The 17,872-nt window shown below is 47.6% G+C and overlaps 1 protein-coding gene across 1 annotated transcript in view; it reads right to left on the minus strand.

Annotated features, from left to right (window-relative positions):
• Positions 1-432: 432 nt before the first annotated feature.
• The window catches only part of PPAN (peter pan homolog), a 109,764-nt gene continuing 92,324 nt past the window's right edge, over positions 433-17,872 (minus strand). Inside the window, exon 12 of the mRNA XM_086959073.1 lies at positions 433-3,097. Coding sequence (XP_086815199.1) covers positions 2,433-3,097 — 665 coding nt within the window. The 3' untranslated portion in view covers positions 433-2,432. The remainder of the gene's footprint in view (positions 3,098-17,872) is intronic.

Here is a 17,872-nt window from a genome sequence, read left to right on the forward strand (position 1 = left end):
AAGCACTAGTACTCTTGCATTTGGATGGTAGCAATGCACTGCTCCACCGGCTTCCCAGAATCTATGCTTGCCCATTCCTCTCACATTCACCTTAAACGCTGCAGCATGCCTCATTAAAGGCCTAACAAAATAGGACCACATCACCATCGCCTTGATGGAAGTCCACAAGATCAACCTTGTTTACTTGAGGCTCTAGCTAACCAATACTGTGGGTCCAAATTATCCATTTTTGACAATAGTATAACTAATATTTGGGTACAAAATAGATCATAGTTTTAAGACACAAAATAGCTAATCTTTTACATCTATTAATGAACTGCCTGACCTATATTTTGATAGCATTATTTTGGGCACTGTCCTACCATTGTTTTGGTCCCAAATTAATTACTGCATTAAATGTGAATGTTTCATGGAACAAAAAGACCATTCATGTGTACTCAAAAGTTCATTTATTTTAGACCAATGTCATTGGTAGAAACAGTTAGGCCTTTCTGCAAAGAAACTGGCCATTTATTTGGTCACAAATGTACCTTTCTTTTCCAGACAGTTCGAACATGAATGTGAACATAAACAGTCTTAATTTAGGTGTAAATTTACCTTAGTTATTTTCAGGCATAAATCAATCATTTGAGAAACTGTGTGGCCAATTACACACCATTAATTTAGGCATCCTTTGTATTACTGGCTTTGTGTAGAGTGACCAATAAATATTGCATACATTTTTTGAACATTCATGGCAATATTTGGGACACATTTGAACAGTTCAAGGACAAATTATGCCAGAACTGATCAAGGCTGAGTTTGAAGTGAGCTACTTCAGCAAAAGGTTCGACTATCCTCCTGCTGGACCACTCTGCAACCAACCAAAAAAAAACTAGGACAACCAGTGAGCCTATAGATCATTCGGAAACATGGAGATCATCTTCTCATGTCAAACCTCTATATCCTAAAATGGTCTCTAAACATAGAGAGGATGAAAGAACTGGTATTAAACACTGTTTGGACAATACACGTATGGCACAACTGAGTTACAGGGCACTGTACATCCAGCTCCCTCACTTTTACAGATGAATCCTTGCTACACTGGCCAAAGTGAATTAGATCATAGATTCCACATTTCATGCTTCTCTATGCAGTATGTTCTAGAAGCTTGTAATGATTAAAATACAGGTCAGTGGTCTAGGACAGACTTGAATCTTCAATTACAGGACATCTTTAATAGACTGGCCACAAGTAAATTGGTAGAAAGAGGTAGAGGGGATACGAAAAACAAGGAATACAACATTTTTAAACTTAGTTCAATTACAGTCCGGCACAATCTGTTACAGATTAACAAACATGACCACACAAAGTACCATGTGCAACTAATCTACCCTACGGTCTTTAGGATTATGCAGCATATTTATTGTACAAATGTGAACAGGTGTAGTACATTCCTTCCAAAGCATAGCCTGCTGGCAGGCACAGTGTTACCAAAGTGTAATTAAACACCACAAAACTGAATACAGTTGCCATCAGCTGATAAATAAAACTGCAACAAGAGGCAAACAATACCAATACCATGAATCTATGAAAGAGGATTTGAATACACGACTACGGGGTAGAAAGGATTTTTTTTTTTTAATGAAGGGCATTCCCCACTATCTTCTCTTGAAGCATGAAGATAGGCCCTGTTCAACATCTGAAATTCCTGAACCTCACTGTTTTGAGTAGGATACATATTAGTTGGATCAGGATAACTTGTGAACTACAAGGCAACCCATACTTTTTATAAACCACACAAATACAGCAATATAAAGGAGCATACAGCTACTCCCTCAGTTCAGAAAAGCAAATGCTCAACTGATGAATTATTCTACACAGCATCCCCAAACCACTCTGAAATGCTACATACTGAGCAAATCGTGAGACACCTACAGGCCTGTAAGGATTTCAGCATTACCCTCTGAAAAGTAAGTGCGGACAGGCCAACCCAAGAATCTAAGGGGACCATGTCTTACTTCACTGCTTGCCTGCTTCTTTGTGGGTAAAGGATAAATTGGACAAAAAAGGCACACAACCCCCAAGCCTAGAAGCATGGCTGAGGTCTATATTTGGATGAAGGAGAAAGAAAAAATAATTAGACAGAAAGGAAAGGAGGTAAGTAAGAAGGTGCATAATCTGAGAGTTTGACAAATGTATGCCTTAATTTGTCCACCCAATATAGTTCTACCAGGGCAGACTTGGTGTCGATATGCATTATTTTGTATGCCATTTCTTGACTACGGTCACATAACTGCACCTTTGCTCTGTGCTCTGTGCATTCCGAGTGATCTTGTCAGAAATAAAATTCAAAGACACGTGTGCATAGGATATACTTATTCTTTCATTCTCAGTTGTCTTGAAACGTTCAAAACACCAAAAAATACACTTTCATTAGCTAGACCAAGTCTTTAAAATGTCTTGTTTTTTTTCTGTTTGCTGCCTCCCTGGTGTCCTTGCTTTCTCCCTAACCAAGGTTTTGTTTTTTGTCCTTGTCCAATAAGCTTTGATCTCTCCATCCTGGGCTTGCTGAACTTAGGATCTCTTTTACCACCCTGTGGTCTTTGCTGTGCCTTAAATTTGCCACCTGGCGACCTTTGCAGCTCTTGGTTTTTGAACTTTGGGGATGCAGGAGACATGTGCTTTTTCCAGGCTGGACCTTGCCGCTGTCCTTGGAATTTCCCACCCGGAGATCTTTGCTGGTCCCCATATTTCCCTTTGGGAGATCTTTGCTGCTGATTAAACTTTCCCCCCGGAGATCTTGTCCTTTCAGCAAATTTCCCACCGGGAGATCTCTGCGGTTTACGAAACACAGCGTCTTTCTGTTCAGTATTTTTTTTTCCTGGAGTTCTTTGCTGCTTTTTAAACTTCCCCCATGATGCCTTCTTATCATTAAATTTCCCACCAGGTGATCTCGCCTGTTGACTGACAGTTTTGCCTCTGCCCTGCTGTTGAGGTCCACCTTTACGATTAACGCTGCTTTCATCGCTCAAATTCTTGCTCTTCTTAAACTTCTTACCAGGATGCGGTGGTAAGCTAGGGCCTCTTTTTCGTTTACCTCCTTTTAGCTGGAGATCTAGAAAAGAAAAAAGAAAAATTAGAACCCCTTTTGGGAGAACTTGCATTGCAGAGAACATACAGACGCTACTGAATCTTGCAAGCATTGAAGGTGTATGTAATTGGTTGATGGACCACAGTGCCTCAATATGTATTCGATAGCATTAACTTTCATGATCGAGATAAATAAGTTAATTATTCTGCGTATAAAACCCACACCTCTTTTTATTCTGCAGTTGCACGAAGACCAGCAAACTATATACCTTACACATCTTTGAGGACAGCACACAATTTGCTGCGTTGTGAAGCAGATAAAGGCTCATCACAATATTTCAATGGATGTGAATAGGAAAGAGTGGGGCGTACAAATAGACTGTGTGTTCATAGCAATAAACACTCTCCAAAGCGGAGCATTTACCATATACACCATGAACTCCTAACATTGAACAGCAGCATTTGTGTTGCTCATAAAGGCCGAAGAAGCACAAATAAACTGAACACTCTGGACTTCGCCTTCCCCAGGAACATTTTACTAGACTATATGAGGCAACATATTGCAACTTATACACACGTGTGTTGGTATGAAAGTCTCTTAAACGCAAAGTCCATGTCTAATCTACACAAAAAGGGGCACGGAGATGGGGTTACCTAAGCACTTACATGTCCTCCCAAGATAATGCCTCCTTTGTTTATCAATATACAATAGCCTACCCGTAGGAAGCTGGCTCTGTATATGGTATATCACAAAGTGGTTATATCATGCACAGAGATTCCCTCAGAAGTGGGGAAGGCTCAATGTAAACCCAAAGTGCTCTATTTGGGGTAGTGTGGGCAAGTAGCCTTGGGCCCAACACAGAGGAGTGCAAGACATTTGTTATGCACACAACCATTAATAAACATACAACTCAAAAAGGAGACACCAATAAAAAAAAAAAAATAAGCTTCTTTCAAGATCTATTTTAAGACCAAGAAATAAGTAAAAAGGGGAGTATGTTTTTCAAAAGGAAGGAGTAGTTTCTGTCCTGTAACTCCAGTTCTGTAGTAGGGGTATCTGTTATAGTCATAATCTAGTGAATAGTCCCGCTCATGTGCGTGAACCCCGGCAATCAAAAATAATCTCTTAAATTGTCAAAAAATTGCAGAACTGCAGACACTTGAGAGAATTTAAAGACAAATAATGCAGCCTATATCCACAGGCTACACTGCCCAGTACTTCAACTAGAAATTCCACCAAAAACACCACACATACAACACAGCCTGCCCAGTTTCTTCACAGAGAAACTTGCCTCTACCAGTAAAAGCCTCTGGAATGATAGAGAGGAAGGCATGGACAGACAAGCCCCAAAGGCTGCCATTATGTGGCTTAAATAGGATACTGTGCCTTTAAGAGAACTTTCCAGAACTTCTCCCAGTATCCCAGAATGCACAGCAGGTCCCTTTTACTTTCAGTTCTTTTTGAAGGCGTAACACGCCAGACCTGTAGCATTCCTTACACGAATAACTTTCTCCACCGGGGAGGCGGGAGGGCGCTTATGACTATATCAGAGATACCCCTACTACAGAACTGGAGTTACAGGACAGAAACTACTCCTTCTGTAGTAGGGGGATCTCTGTGTATAGTAATAATCTAGTGAATAGAATGGCAAGCCCATCCCCACCCCAAAGCGGCGGTGGAGAGAAGAAAATTAACACCACTACTGTGCGAACAGATTTCGCAGCGAAGCCTGCTCAACCTGAGCGTCTGTCCTGGCATCAGTGTCCAGACAGTAATGCTTAGCAAAGATATGAACCGACTTCCAAGTGGCTGCCTTGCAGATTTCTGCAATCGGAACGTTACGGAGCAAGGCTGTTGTGGCAGCTTTGCCCCTGGTGGAATGAGCCTTAGGCTTACCTCATAAGGTCTTATTAGCTTTTTGGTAACACAACTGTATGCAGGACACAATCCACCTAGAAATGGACTGCTTAGAGGTAGCAAGACCCGTCCTGACCGATCCATAATTGATAAACAATTGGTTTGACCTACGAATATCTTTGGTTTTATCCAGATAAAATTTCAACACCCTCCTAACATCCAGGGAATGTAGAGACCTTTCCGCTGGAGATGAAGGATTCTGAAAAAACGTAGGCAAAGTTATGGTCTGATTGACATGAAAGTCAGAAATAACCTTGGGAAGAAATTTAGGGCGAGTACGCATAACAACCTTAGCAGCATGAAATACAGTATAAGGTTCTTGGCAACACAACGCCTGAATTTCACTCACCCTGCGGGCCGACGTAATGGCCACGAGGAACGCCGCCTTCCAGGACAGGTGCTGCAATGAAGCCTTAGGAATAGGTTCAAAAGGCTCCTTCATCAACCTGGACAGCAACACATTTAATTCCCATGAAGGCGAAGGGAGCCTGACAGGAGGGAATACTTTCTTCGAGCCTTCCAGAAAATCTTTGATCACAGGGATCTGGAAGAAGGAAGTCTGTGAAGGGCATTTCCTGTAGGCAGTCAATGCAGCGAGATGAACCTTAATGGAGTGAACATTAAGTCCAGACTGCGCCAAATGTAGAAGGTAAGGAAGGATGACATCTTTGCACGTCGTCGGGTCATAGTTCTTGGACTTGCACCGGATACAGAACCTCTTCCACTTGTAAGCATAGGAAGTCCGAGTGGAAGGCCTCTTAGACTCCTTCAGTATGTCCATGCAATCTTCAGGTAGATTCAAATGGCCATATTGCACTATCTCAGGAGCCATGCCGCCAAACAAGACGAGAGGTTGGGGTGCAACATCTGCCCCCCCGAACTTCGTGAGAAGGTCCGGCCTGCACGGCAGCCGTATGTGAGGAAGGAGAGACCGGTGAAGCAGGTCCGGCCTGCACGGAAGCCGTATGTGAGGAAGGAGAGACCGGTGAAGCAAGTCCGTGAACCACCACTGCCTGGGCCATTCCGGGGCAATGAGTATCATCCGCGCACTGGACCGGGCCAACTTGATGAGTACCGCCGGAATCAGGGGAATGGGTGGAAAAGCGTACAGAAAGCTGTTCGACCAGTCGATCCATATCGCATTCCCCAGCGTCCCCTGCTGGTAGTACCTGGAGGCGAAGTCTCGGCATTTGCTGTTTTCGGCGGTGGCGAACAGATCTACGTCTGGAGTTCCCCACCTTGTGAAGACTTCTCCTAGTACTTCGTCGTTTATGACCCATTCGTGGTTTTCCTGAATCAGTCTGCTCAGTGCGTCCGCCTGAACATTCTGCACACCTGGTAGATGGGTAGCCCTTATAGTCAGTCCTCTGGCCAGAAGCCAGTGCCAGATCGCCTGCGCCTCCTGCGACAGAGTGCGTGATCTCGAACCCCTCTGCTTGTTGAGGTAATACATCGTGGGCGTATTGTCCGTCTGTACAAGCAGAGAGTTGGTCTGGAAGGACAGATGAAAGGCCTTCAGTGCCAAGTGAAGAGCTCTGAGTTCCAGGAAATTGATGTGATACGTGGACTCCATCGGGGACCACGTTCCTTGAATCTGTAAGTCTCCGGAGTGCGCCCCCCAGCCGTGGAGGGAGGCATCCGTCACGACGGTCTGGTGGGAATGTCCTTGTGGAAGGGAACCCCTCTGAGGAGATTCTCCGCTGAACACCACCACTTCAGAGACTGAAGAGCATGCAGAGACAGTTGTATCTTGTCGTCCCAAGATCCTTTCCTCTGATCCCACTGGTCCTCCAAGCACTCTTGCAACGGTCTCATGTGCAGTCGTGCGTGTGGCGTTAGGAAGATACAAGAGGCCATCTATCTCAGTAGAGAAGACACCGTCCTCACTGTTGTAGATGGAGTGGTCGTAAGAGCCTGAGCCTTCCGAAGGAGTGATAAGCGTCGCTCCTCCAAAGGAGACCCGCTTGCTGACAGTGTATTGATGGAGGCTCCCAAGTACTGTATGCATTGGACCGGAGTCGGGACAGACTTGGACATGTTGATGTGCAACCCCAGCTTGTTCAAGAGAACGCACGTCTTCTGGAAGTGTGCTCAAGCTTCCGAGGAGGAGGCCTTGATCAACCAATCGTCCAGGTACGGGTAGACTAACACCTTGTTCTTCCTCAGGTGTGCTGCTACCACCGCCAGGCACTTCGAGAACGTTCTCGGCGCAGAATTCAGTCAGAATGGGAGTACTGTGTATTGATAATGATTGGCGTCGACTTGGAATCGCAGGAACTTCCTGTGTTTGTGTGCAATGGGCACATGGAAGTACGCATCCTGTAGGTCTATAGCACATAGCCAGTCTCCCTGTTGCAACTGAGGATCAATCTGATGCAACGACAGCATGCGAAACTTTTCTCTGCGAATCCACTTGTATGCCTGCCGCAAGTCTAGAATGGGCCTGAACTCGTTCTTGTCCTTCCTGCGAACGAGGAAGAACCGGGAGTAAAGACCTCTTCCTCTCTGAGACAGAGGAACGTCTTCTATCGCCCTTTTCCTTAACAGGATATCTGCCTCTGCCTGAAGCTCGCACAGTTGAAAGTGCGAGCTGACCGGCGGAATGGCTGGAGGCAGGCTGGTGAACCGAAGACTGTATCCATTGCAAACAATATTCAGCACTCACTTGTCCGGAGTAATTTTTCTCCACTCTGCCAGAAAAAATTGAACGCTTCCCCCCACCGGAGTGGGTAACGGATGCAGCGGAAGTAAGCGCTCAGGGCCTAGACCCGGCCGGGCCTTTGGTCGCTGGTGCCGACTGTTGGCCTCCTCTGCCTTTCTGGAGCTTCTGGAACGGCCTTCGGAACTGCTGCTGTTGCTGCTGCTGTCCCGAAGGTTGGCCACGCCCTCTGCCCTGTCCGCCGAACCGCCTCTGGAACGGGCGGTATGACTTCTTTGTCTCTTTGGGCTTCTCCAGACCCACAGCCGTGAGTGTCTCAGCCTTCATGCGGGCCATTTCGTCATCCGCATGTTTCCCGAACAGAGTTTCGCAAGAGAATGGCAAATTGGCAACCCTCTGTTTGGCGTCAGGTTTTAGCGACGTGAGGCGGAGCCAAGCGTGTCGTCTCTGGTTAATCCCATGGCAGAAGCCATGCGCCGCCAGGAGGGAAGAATCGGCCGCAGCACTGATGACCTGATTCGCCACCAACATCCCCTCGTTTAACACCTCCTGGAAACCTTCTCTCTTGTCGCGAGGCAGGTGTTCCACAAACTGCTGGAGGGATTCCCAGAGTGCGCGGTCGTAGCGCCCCAACAGGGCCGTAGCTCTCGCCGCCTTCATGGACGTAGCAGACGTCCCACAAACCTTCCTCCCACCAGAATCCATCCAGTGGGACCGTGGATGACGGAGTGGTGGCATGCTGTTTAATAGCCGCCGCCACTATCACAGAGTCTGGAGGGGGTTCCACCCTTAGAAAGGCCAGATCCGAATCGGGAGCCCGGTACTTTTTCTGTAGTCTCGAGGGGGGCGCCTTAGTCACCGCCGGGGTGAGAAAAAGGTCCATGGCCGGATCCTCCAGGCCCGGTACCAGTGGCAGTAATGGTCGAGACAGATGTATTTGGTGCAGCGTCTCGAAGATTACCGACGTCTTGGGAGTGGGCACCGTCAACGAGATGCCCAACTTGCTGCACCCCTTACAAGGACGCCGTGAAAGGACACCAGATCGTCCACCGGTGATACTCTTGTCTCCGGTGACTCCAACAAAGTCGGGGAGTAGTCCCTGGTCCCTGATTACCTCGTACGGGAACGAGACCTGTGCCTCCTGTGGCGTCGTCTCGATCTCGTGGATGACCTGTTGCGTGATCGTTCCCTCCTCCTGGAACGAGAACTCCCAGTCCGTGGACGTTCCGCAGGTTTCCGTGGAGGTGTTCTCCGTGGCTTATCCTGAGGTTTCGGCTTTGGCGTCCCCTTAGGAGGTGTCGGAAGGGGAGGCAGTGACACCGATCTTGGTGGAAGAACGGGAGGTGTCTCCGACCGAGGGACGGGCCCACGAGGCGGAAGTGGTGGTGGTTGTCCTGATGGAGGAAGTGGCGGAAGTGGAGGGTTGATGGGCGGATCCTCCTTAGGTACAGGGGGAGGAGGATCCTTCGGCCGAGGTGGTGTATAAACCACTGAGTACACCGAGCCCGGTGACTTTTTCGGGGGAGGGGACTGCGAACCAGCCCCTCCAGCAGGTGATCGCCGTCTCCGGCACCCTCCAGCAGAACCAGCGTGACTTCTGGCGCCAGTACTCCTTTTGCGCCGCTTAGGAGAGTTGGAACAACTCCCAGACGCCGATCTCTTCCTTCTCGACGCCGAACGTCGTGTCTCCGGCGTCTGTCGCCTCCGCGACTCCGGCGTCGACCGCCGCCTCCGCGATGTCGAATGTTCAGTCCTCGACGACAAGCGTTGGCTCTTCCTTGACGCCGGCCGCTTTTTCGAGGTCCTCGTCGTCGAGGATCCCCTTCGATGCCGATCGTCTTAGACGACGAACTGCGGTGTCGCCTCGACGGCGAGCGCCGACGCCTGTCACTCCTTCGTCGACTGAGATCTCAACGGAGGCCTACCCAGGCCCTTCGACGTCGATCTTTCACATCGTCTCGACCCGGGGCGATGGTGAACACACCGTCGTCATCCCTCTCGACGTCGTCGTCGATGCAATTGACGCCGACGGTGACCGGGACAGTTTGCTGGTCTTCCTGCCTCTGGGGAGCCACCCAGAGGCCTCAGCAGAGGCAGGGGGAGCCTTCCCAGTCTGCCCAGACCCACCTGCAGCCTGCAGTCGTCTGTCCTCTAGGCCCTGAAGCCTAATCTTCAGCCTTTCCCTCAGGGTCCTTGCTGAAAGGTTATTGCAGATGTCACACTCTTCAGGGACATGGGCTTCAGGAAGGCAGATGATGCAGACGTCGTGTGGATCAGTCTTGGCCTTCTTCCTCACACATGCTGGGCATTTGTCGAAAAGAGCAGGCATTTTAGAGCCCTAAAAAGCCTGAACAAACACACAGGAGTGAAGGGAAAATACCAAGACACAAACTGAAAACACTTAAATCACAAAGCGCACAAAAATCCAATAAACCCTTGAAAAAGGGAGAGCTCAATGAACCAGGGTCCTGTTCGCAGGAGCCGGAAAAAAGAACTGAAAGTAAAAGGGACCTGCTGTGCATTCTGGGAGAAGTTCTGGAAAGTTCTCTTAAAGGCACAGTACCCTATTTAAGCCACATAATGGCAGCCTATGGGGCTTGTCTGTCCATGCCTTCCTCTCTATCATTCCAGAGGCTTTTACTGGTAGAGGCAAGTTTCTCTGTGTTGTATGTGTGGTGTTTTTGGTGGAATTTCTAGTTGAAGTACTGGACAGTGTAGCCTGTGGATATAGGCTGCATTATTTGTCTTAAAATTCTCTCTTAAGTGTCTTTGCAGTTCTGCAATTTTTTGACAACTTAAGAGATTATTTATGATTGCCGGGGTCCACGCACATGGGCGGGACTATTCACTAGATTATGACTATACACAGAGATCCCCTACTACAGAAATACTGTTCACTTTAAAAAGTGGACACAGTGCAATTTTCAGTTCAGCAATGCTTAACTGTGGGAGGAAAACAAGAAGGCGGTTTTGCATCAGAAACAAATAGTTTCTAACCTGTTGGTGTAGTTTGCAGCTTGAAGAATTTTCTGGATTCACTATGCTGTGCTTTATTAGGCAATTTAGTGGTTGGTTCCAGAATTGTAGCATTCCCCCCCCCCCCTTTTTTTATTTGGTGGGTGTCGACGACGTAGTACCCTTCTGTGACTTCGACGAACTTCCTCTGGAAGCCCCACCCTTTGCTAGCCATCGTCGGATTCATTTTTCTTTGTCCTTTGTTTGTATTTTTCCTCCTTAGGGTTACCTTCCTAGGCGGAGGAAAGTGGGTCCACTGGTGAATCCAGAAAATTCTTCAAGCTGCAAAACTACACTGACAGGTAAAAACTATTCGTTTTGCAACGCAAGTCTTTTCTGGATTCACTATGCTGTGCATAGACTTTGTAGCGGTTTGCTGCTAGTCTTGTGGTGGCTGGGTGGAAGAGGAACTTTGGTTTGTAAATAGATGCTGTAAGACCCTCTGTCCTACTTGTGATTCCTTGTACATTTGAATTTCCACATAGTAATGTTTAGTGAATGTATGTAGCGAAGACCGTGTTGCAACCATGCAAATCTCTTGAATTGGAGTATTAGCAAGAAACAGTTGTTGCTGCTTTTTTCCTTGTTGAATGCGCCAGTGTAAAGTTTGTCCTGCTTGCTTGTGGCACGGTTGTAGGGCTTGTGCTATCCATCTTGAGATTGTGTTTTTGTTACTGGTCTTCCCAGAAAACTTTTTGCAAAGGATACGAATAACTTTTGTTTTCCTGTATTCTTTAGTTTTTTTCCACATAATAAATGACTGCTTTTCTTGTGTAGAGTCTGTCTAAAGCTCTTTCCGCTTTGTCCTTTGGATTTTGAAAGAAGAAAACAAGTTACTTACCTGTAACTTTGGTTCCCCAGTATTGGTAACTTTCATAGATTCCCATGCTTTGTATCATTCCCCGTCGTCGGAATGGGAGCCTCGGTAAATAAAAAATACCATAGTAGTAAGCACAAAGTGAAAAAATAGGCCTAGGCCTCATCTCATTTTGTAGCTTATCCACCTCTTTTTGTAAAAGAGACCAAATTCTTGCAGTAGCCAATCAGAGCAGCCTCACCCCATAGAACCTTCGTGAGAGAGCCTCAGATTTTCATAGCCGTTGTGAACAGCAACATCATTGGATAATAAGGCTGAGCTTTCCCAGGGGAGGAGGGTGGGCGCATGGGAATCTATGAAAGTTACCAATACTGGGGAACCAAAGTTACAGATAAGTAACTTGTTTTCTTGCCCCAGTATTGGAATTTTCATAGATTCCCATGCTTTGTATCAGAATAGCTAGCAGTAAAGAGAAAAGCATATATTGTAATGTGTACCTGTAAATGTCATACGTAATCCTGATAAGAAAACAGATACACATTTGCATCACAAAGCAGAACAACAAGTAACACAAAATATGCAATACAGGAAGGCGGGATAGAAAGGAAAGCTCACCAACTTATTGGAAAAGGTTCCTCAAGACCACCTGGCCCACTGCCGCATCCTCTTTCACAGAAGAATCCAAGCAGTAGTGGCGAGTGAAGGTGTGGACACTGCTCCATGTCGCCGCTCTACATATGTCCTTGATCGGGACACCTGAGAATAGAGCCACCGATGAAGCCATTGATCTCGTAGAATGAGCACGAACTGCTCGCTGAAGTGGTTTCCCCGCTTCTCGATGGCAAAAGTGGATCGCACTGGATATCCAGCGGGAAATGCAGGGTTTAGAAATTGGACAACCCTTTCGTGGAGCACTGAATGAAACAAAAAGCTGGGAAGATTTTCTGAACAGTCTTGTGCGCTCCAAGTAGAACATGAGACATCTGTGAATGTCCAAAGAATGCAATGCCCTCTCTGCTGGCATGGAGGGCTGCGGAAAGAAGGACTTTAAGATCACCGGCTCATTCAGATGAAAATCTGAGGGTACCTTAGGAATAAATTTAGGATTTGTTCGTAGGATGAGAACATCATTTTTAATATGTAGAAAAGGTTCCTCAATTGTGAAAGCCTGGAGCTCACTAACTCTTTTAGCCGATGTCAGGGCCAAGAGAAGAGCCAGTTTCCATGAGACAAACTTCATGTCAGCTCTATGAATAGGCTCAAATGGGGCCTTCATTAGACGTGAAAGTACCAAATTAAGATGCCAAGCTGGGGGTGGAGGCCGGACTGATGGAAAAACCCTGAACAAACCCTTCAGGAATTGTTTAATGATCCTTGCAGACCAAAGGGAAGGACCTGATGATGATCGTCTAAATCTAGAAATGGCCGCTAGATGTACCTTTATAGAAGAATGAGCCAATCCAGATTTCGCAAGAGAAAGGATGTAAGGCAAAAGTTGGTGCGGTGCAGAAGTAAATGGATGTAGACCTTGTCTCTGACACCAAAGGCAGAATCTCTTCCACTTTGCCCGATAGGTTTTATTCGTACTAGGCGCTCGGGCCTGGGCCAAAATGTCTTTACATTCTCCTGAAAGATTTAAACCCTGGAACTCTCTGAACTCAGGAGCCACGCTGTCAATTGTAGTGACTTCATGTCTGGATGCAGAACCTGCCCATGAGCCATTGTTAACAGTGATGGAACAGGACGCAGGAGAATCGGTTGATCTTGGGAGAGAAGAAGCTCTGTGTACCAAAACTGCCTGGGCCATGCTGGTGCAATCAGAATCATTCTGCACGGTTCCGCCTTGAGCTTGCGGATCAGTCTCGGGATCAGCGTAAACAAATGCGCCATACCAGGCAATCAAAAGCGCATTCCCCAAGTATCCCTGATGGTGAACCCTGCTTGCGTAGGACTGGCATTTGGCGTTCGGAGGACTCGCAAACAGATCGATTGGTGGGGTCCCCCAACATGAAAACAGTTCGTTCAGAATGGTCTGATCCAGTTCCCATTCGTGGCTGATAGTCTTTTGGCGACTCAAAGCGTCCGCTGTGGCATTGTGTGCCCGCCAGATGTTCCGCTGAAAGAGTGATATTGTGTTCGATCACCCAATTCCAAAGCCTCTGTGCTTCCTTCGAAAGGGTGCAAGATCTCGTCCCGCCCTGCTTGTTTATGTAGTGCATGGCCGTGGTGTTGACTGTACGAACCAGCACTGAACGGTTGCGGATCCTTGGAAGGAAAGCCTGCAAGTCTAGACGAATGGCCATAAGTTCCAGCAGATTGATGTGGAACTTGCCTTGGACTGAGCTCCAATGACCACTGAGTTTCAGTTCTTGGAGGACCGCTCCCCACCCCTCCATGGAAGCATCTGTTGTCAATACCATGGGAGATGGTGGAAGTTGGAATGGCAAACCTACTGAAAGATTGTCTTTTAGCAACCACCAGCTGCCTGGCTTTCGCATTCCCAGAGTGATTACTATCTTGTCGTCGAAGGAGCCGGTCACCTGACGACATTGTTTGTCCAACTGTTCCTGCAGTGTGGTATCAATGGTATGCAGGATGAGATTGATCCGAGAAGCGATTTGTATTTGTGAACTGACAGAAACTTCCATGTCTGTAGGAGGCGAGCTGAGAGAATCAGTTTGGTCTGGCGCTCTTCCGAAGGAAAAGCCAGGCAGCACTGCGTGTCTAGGATCGCACCCAAAAACTTTGCTGTCTTGGAGGGGTGCAAAATCGATTTTTCCTTGTTGAGCCGAAGGCCCAGCTGCTCGAACAGTTGACTGCAGCTCGTGACTGCCCTGGACACCTCTTGGAACGAAGGAGCCTTTACCAGCCAATCGTCCAGATATGGGAAGACTTCGAAAGACTGCCTCCAGAGAAAAGCTGCCACAGAAGCCAGTACCTTTGTAAAGATCCGCGGAGCGGACCGGAGACCAAAAGGCAGTACTCTGAATTGAAAATGGCTCTTGCCTACTGTAAATCGAAGATGTTGTCTGTGAGCTGGATGAATGGGCACATGGAAGTAAGCATCCTCCAAATCTAGGGTTGCCATGTAGTCCCCTGGATTGAGAAGGCGGAGGATGTCCTGAAGAGTGACCATCCTGAAGGACAACTTGATGAGATAAGTGTTGAGCTGCCGTAGATCTAAGATCGGACGCCACTTGTCCTTCGTCTTCCGAACCAGGAAGAACCTGGAATAGAACCCTTTCCCCTTTTGGGAGAGAGGTACAGGCTCTATCGCCCCCTTGGTGAAGAGTTGGTGGGCCTCGAGACGAAGAAGTCTTAGATGTTTGGGTGTAATGGCGTCTGGAGCTCTCGTTGGAGGAAGATCTTGGAACTCCAACGTGTGTCCTTCCTTGATGATGTTCAGGACCCACTGGTCGGTTATGACCATCCAGTTGTTGAGGCAATGGGCAATCCTGCCCCCAACTGGTGTTAACGAGGGTACAGGAACAGTAGAAAGAGCCACCTGGCCGCTATTGTCTCTTGGTATTATCACTCCTTTGCTGCCCAGGTCGTCCTTTCGGTGGCTGGCGAGAGAAAGACCCCCTCTGTGAATACTGGGGTTTGTATGACTGGCCAGGTTGGGAGTTGGAAGAGTAGCGGTGCTGATTGCCGCCTCTGTAGGATGAGAAACCTCTTCCTCTTGCCCCCCTAAAGGGCACCTTGCGGTATTGTAAAGTTCCCAAGGACTTGGCCGTATCCGTATCTTTCTTTATGCCTTGTAGGGCGTCATCCACGTGTTTGCCAAATAACATCTCTCCATCATAAGGCAGATCCAGAATTTTGTTTTGTACTTCCTGTCGAAACCACGTGGCTCTCAACCAACCCTGGCGTCTTAAAACTGCCGAGCCGGCTAGAGCTCGGAAGGCCGTAATTGCTATATCCATAGAGCAGTCGATTACCTCAGAAGAGACACGCTCCCCTTCCATCAAGATCTTTCTGACCTCGTCCTTAGACCCATCCTGAAGTTCAACAAACGGGGAGAGGTCACACCACATCTGGCGATCATATCTCCCCAGAATCGCCAAAGCATTAGCCGCCCTAACGAGGAGGCTGGCCATTGTAGAGAATCTTTTTCCAAAATTGTCCAGAAGCCTCCCCTCTTTATCCGGTGGCGTCGTTGGCGGCATGGATGGGTTCTTAGATTTACTCTGTGTGGCCTGGGAGATAACCGAATCCGGGTTTGGTTGACCTAGAAGACATGCCGGGCTGCCCTCCGGCGCCTTATATTTTTTCTCCAGTCTGGGGAGTACTGGGAGGACCGTGGCTGGATTTTGCATAGCTTTTAAGCCTTCTGACAAAACATGTTCAATGATGGGGATTGAACGAACTGACTTCCGGAATGGTTCTTTGAAGTCATACAAAAAACATTCAGATTGAACTGTGGTAACTGGAAGACCAAATCTCTTGGATGCTCGTTCCATTAAGTTGTGAAAACCTCCAATATCTGCTGGAGGAGAGATTGCGGTATCAGGCCCTGTGACGTCTGGATCTCGAAGGCCATCCGGATTCCAGTCCATATTCTGATCTTGGTCAGGGTCCACTTGCTGATCTACATCTGATGAGGCATTATCATCCGTATCATCCAGAATGGCAAACACCTCTTGTGGATGTTCTACGGGCTCTGGGCCATGCCCTCTGCAAGGTAAAGAGTTGTCTGCCATTTGTTGAGATAACTGAGGCGGAGGTGAGGGAGGACGTACTTGTTGAACCTCCTGTGGAGCAGGAAACCGCCTACGATAGTCCTGCAACATTAATTGTAGATCAGAGATGAGAGGGGATGGCATCGCTACCATATCCTGCTGGGGCTGACGTGGAGATTTTTGCGAATGAACCTGCATGCGATGCCTCTCCTGCTGGTCATAATAGTCTTGTGGAGCATAGTGTTGTTGCTCAGTTTCACCTTCTTCAGAACTGACCTCCTGTAATTTGACTTGTAAGTCAGATGGACTATAAGCCGGCCCATAATTGCTATCAGTCTCCTCTTCAGAGTCTTCATCAAGCAATACGGTAGGAGGCAACTGCGTAACTCGCCGTGGAGATGTAATTTCCGGTGTTATCTGTCTTTTTCTGTGAGAAATTGCAAGTTTCCCAGTCGTCGACGACGTCGACAGAATCCTAGTCAACGTTGAATCTTCAAAGACTGTTTCGTCGACGGAAGCACTTACGAAGAAACTGTGCTCGAAGGCTGAATAGTCGACGGGGAGATGGTCAGTCAACGATGGTTGGATCGTCGACGGAACCGTCGACAAACTCGTAGTCAGCATCATGGTCAGCGGCGTCATCGGCGACATTGTCCTCGTCACCGCCGCGACTCTCGTCGTCATCGTCGTCGTGGAAAAAGTCATTTTCGTCGACGAACAGGCATCAGGCGTCTTAAACATAGTCGACGGCGTAGATGCCGTCGAAGCCATAGTCGACGACCCCGAGGCCAATTTTAGAGACAAGTCTTTCTTGACAGGAATCGTCGACGTACCTGTGGTTTTCGCCGTCGACGTACCTGTGGTTTTCGCCGTCGACGAACGCTGTTTCTTGACAGAAACAATCTCCTGAGGCGCAGTGGAAGGCTTTTTCACCCCTCTATCCTTTTCAAAGGATGGTGAAGTCACAGGGACAATCTTTTTAGCCTTTTTTGAAGGTTGCGACTCCTCAGGCTGTCCCTGCCTCTCCTTTTCACCGCGGTGAGGAGATTTTAGGGAAGCAGGCCTATCAGAGGTCCCGGGCAAGGCCTTGACATGGGGCTCATCACCCCTCTTCTTCGATTTTCTTGATGACACCATAGAAGAGGAGCCCTCACTGTCTGAAGACAGAACTTTTTTGCGGTCCTTCATTTTTTGTAGCCAAGTCAGCAGGCGTCCTTCTCTGTCCCTCAAGGTCTTGGTGGAGAAGGTTCTGCAAATCTTGCAGTCAGTGGCCTTATGATCCGGATATAAGCAGTATATGCAGTCTTCGTGTTTGTCTTCAACAAACAACCTCTTTTTGGAGCAAGTAGCACAGGCTCTAAAAAGTGCTTTCTTCTTTGTCCGACATGACGAAAAACAGGCAAAAAGTTGTAGAAAAATACTTAGAAGTGAAGAAAATTGAGCAAAGCTCAATGGAGACTCCCTTGCACAACGTGCGGTAGAAAATCTGAGGCTCTGAGGCTCTCTCAGGAAGGTTCTATGGGGTGAGGCTGCTCTGATTGGCTACTGCAAGAATTTGGTCTCTTTTACAAAAAGGTGGATAAGCTACAAAATGAGATGAGGCCTAGGCCTATTTTTTCACTTTGTGCTTACTACTATGGTATTTTTTCATTTACCGAGGCTCCCATTCCGACGACGGGGAATGATACAAAGCATGGGAATCTATGAAA

This window comes from Lissotriton vulgaris, chromosome 1_1 (assembly GCF_964263255.1).
Source record: "Lissotriton vulgaris chromosome 1_1, aLisVul1.2, whole genome shotgun sequence".
In the NCBI taxonomy this organism is placed as follows: domain Eukaryota; kingdom Metazoa; phylum Chordata; class Amphibia; order Caudata; family Salamandridae; genus Lissotriton; species Lissotriton vulgaris.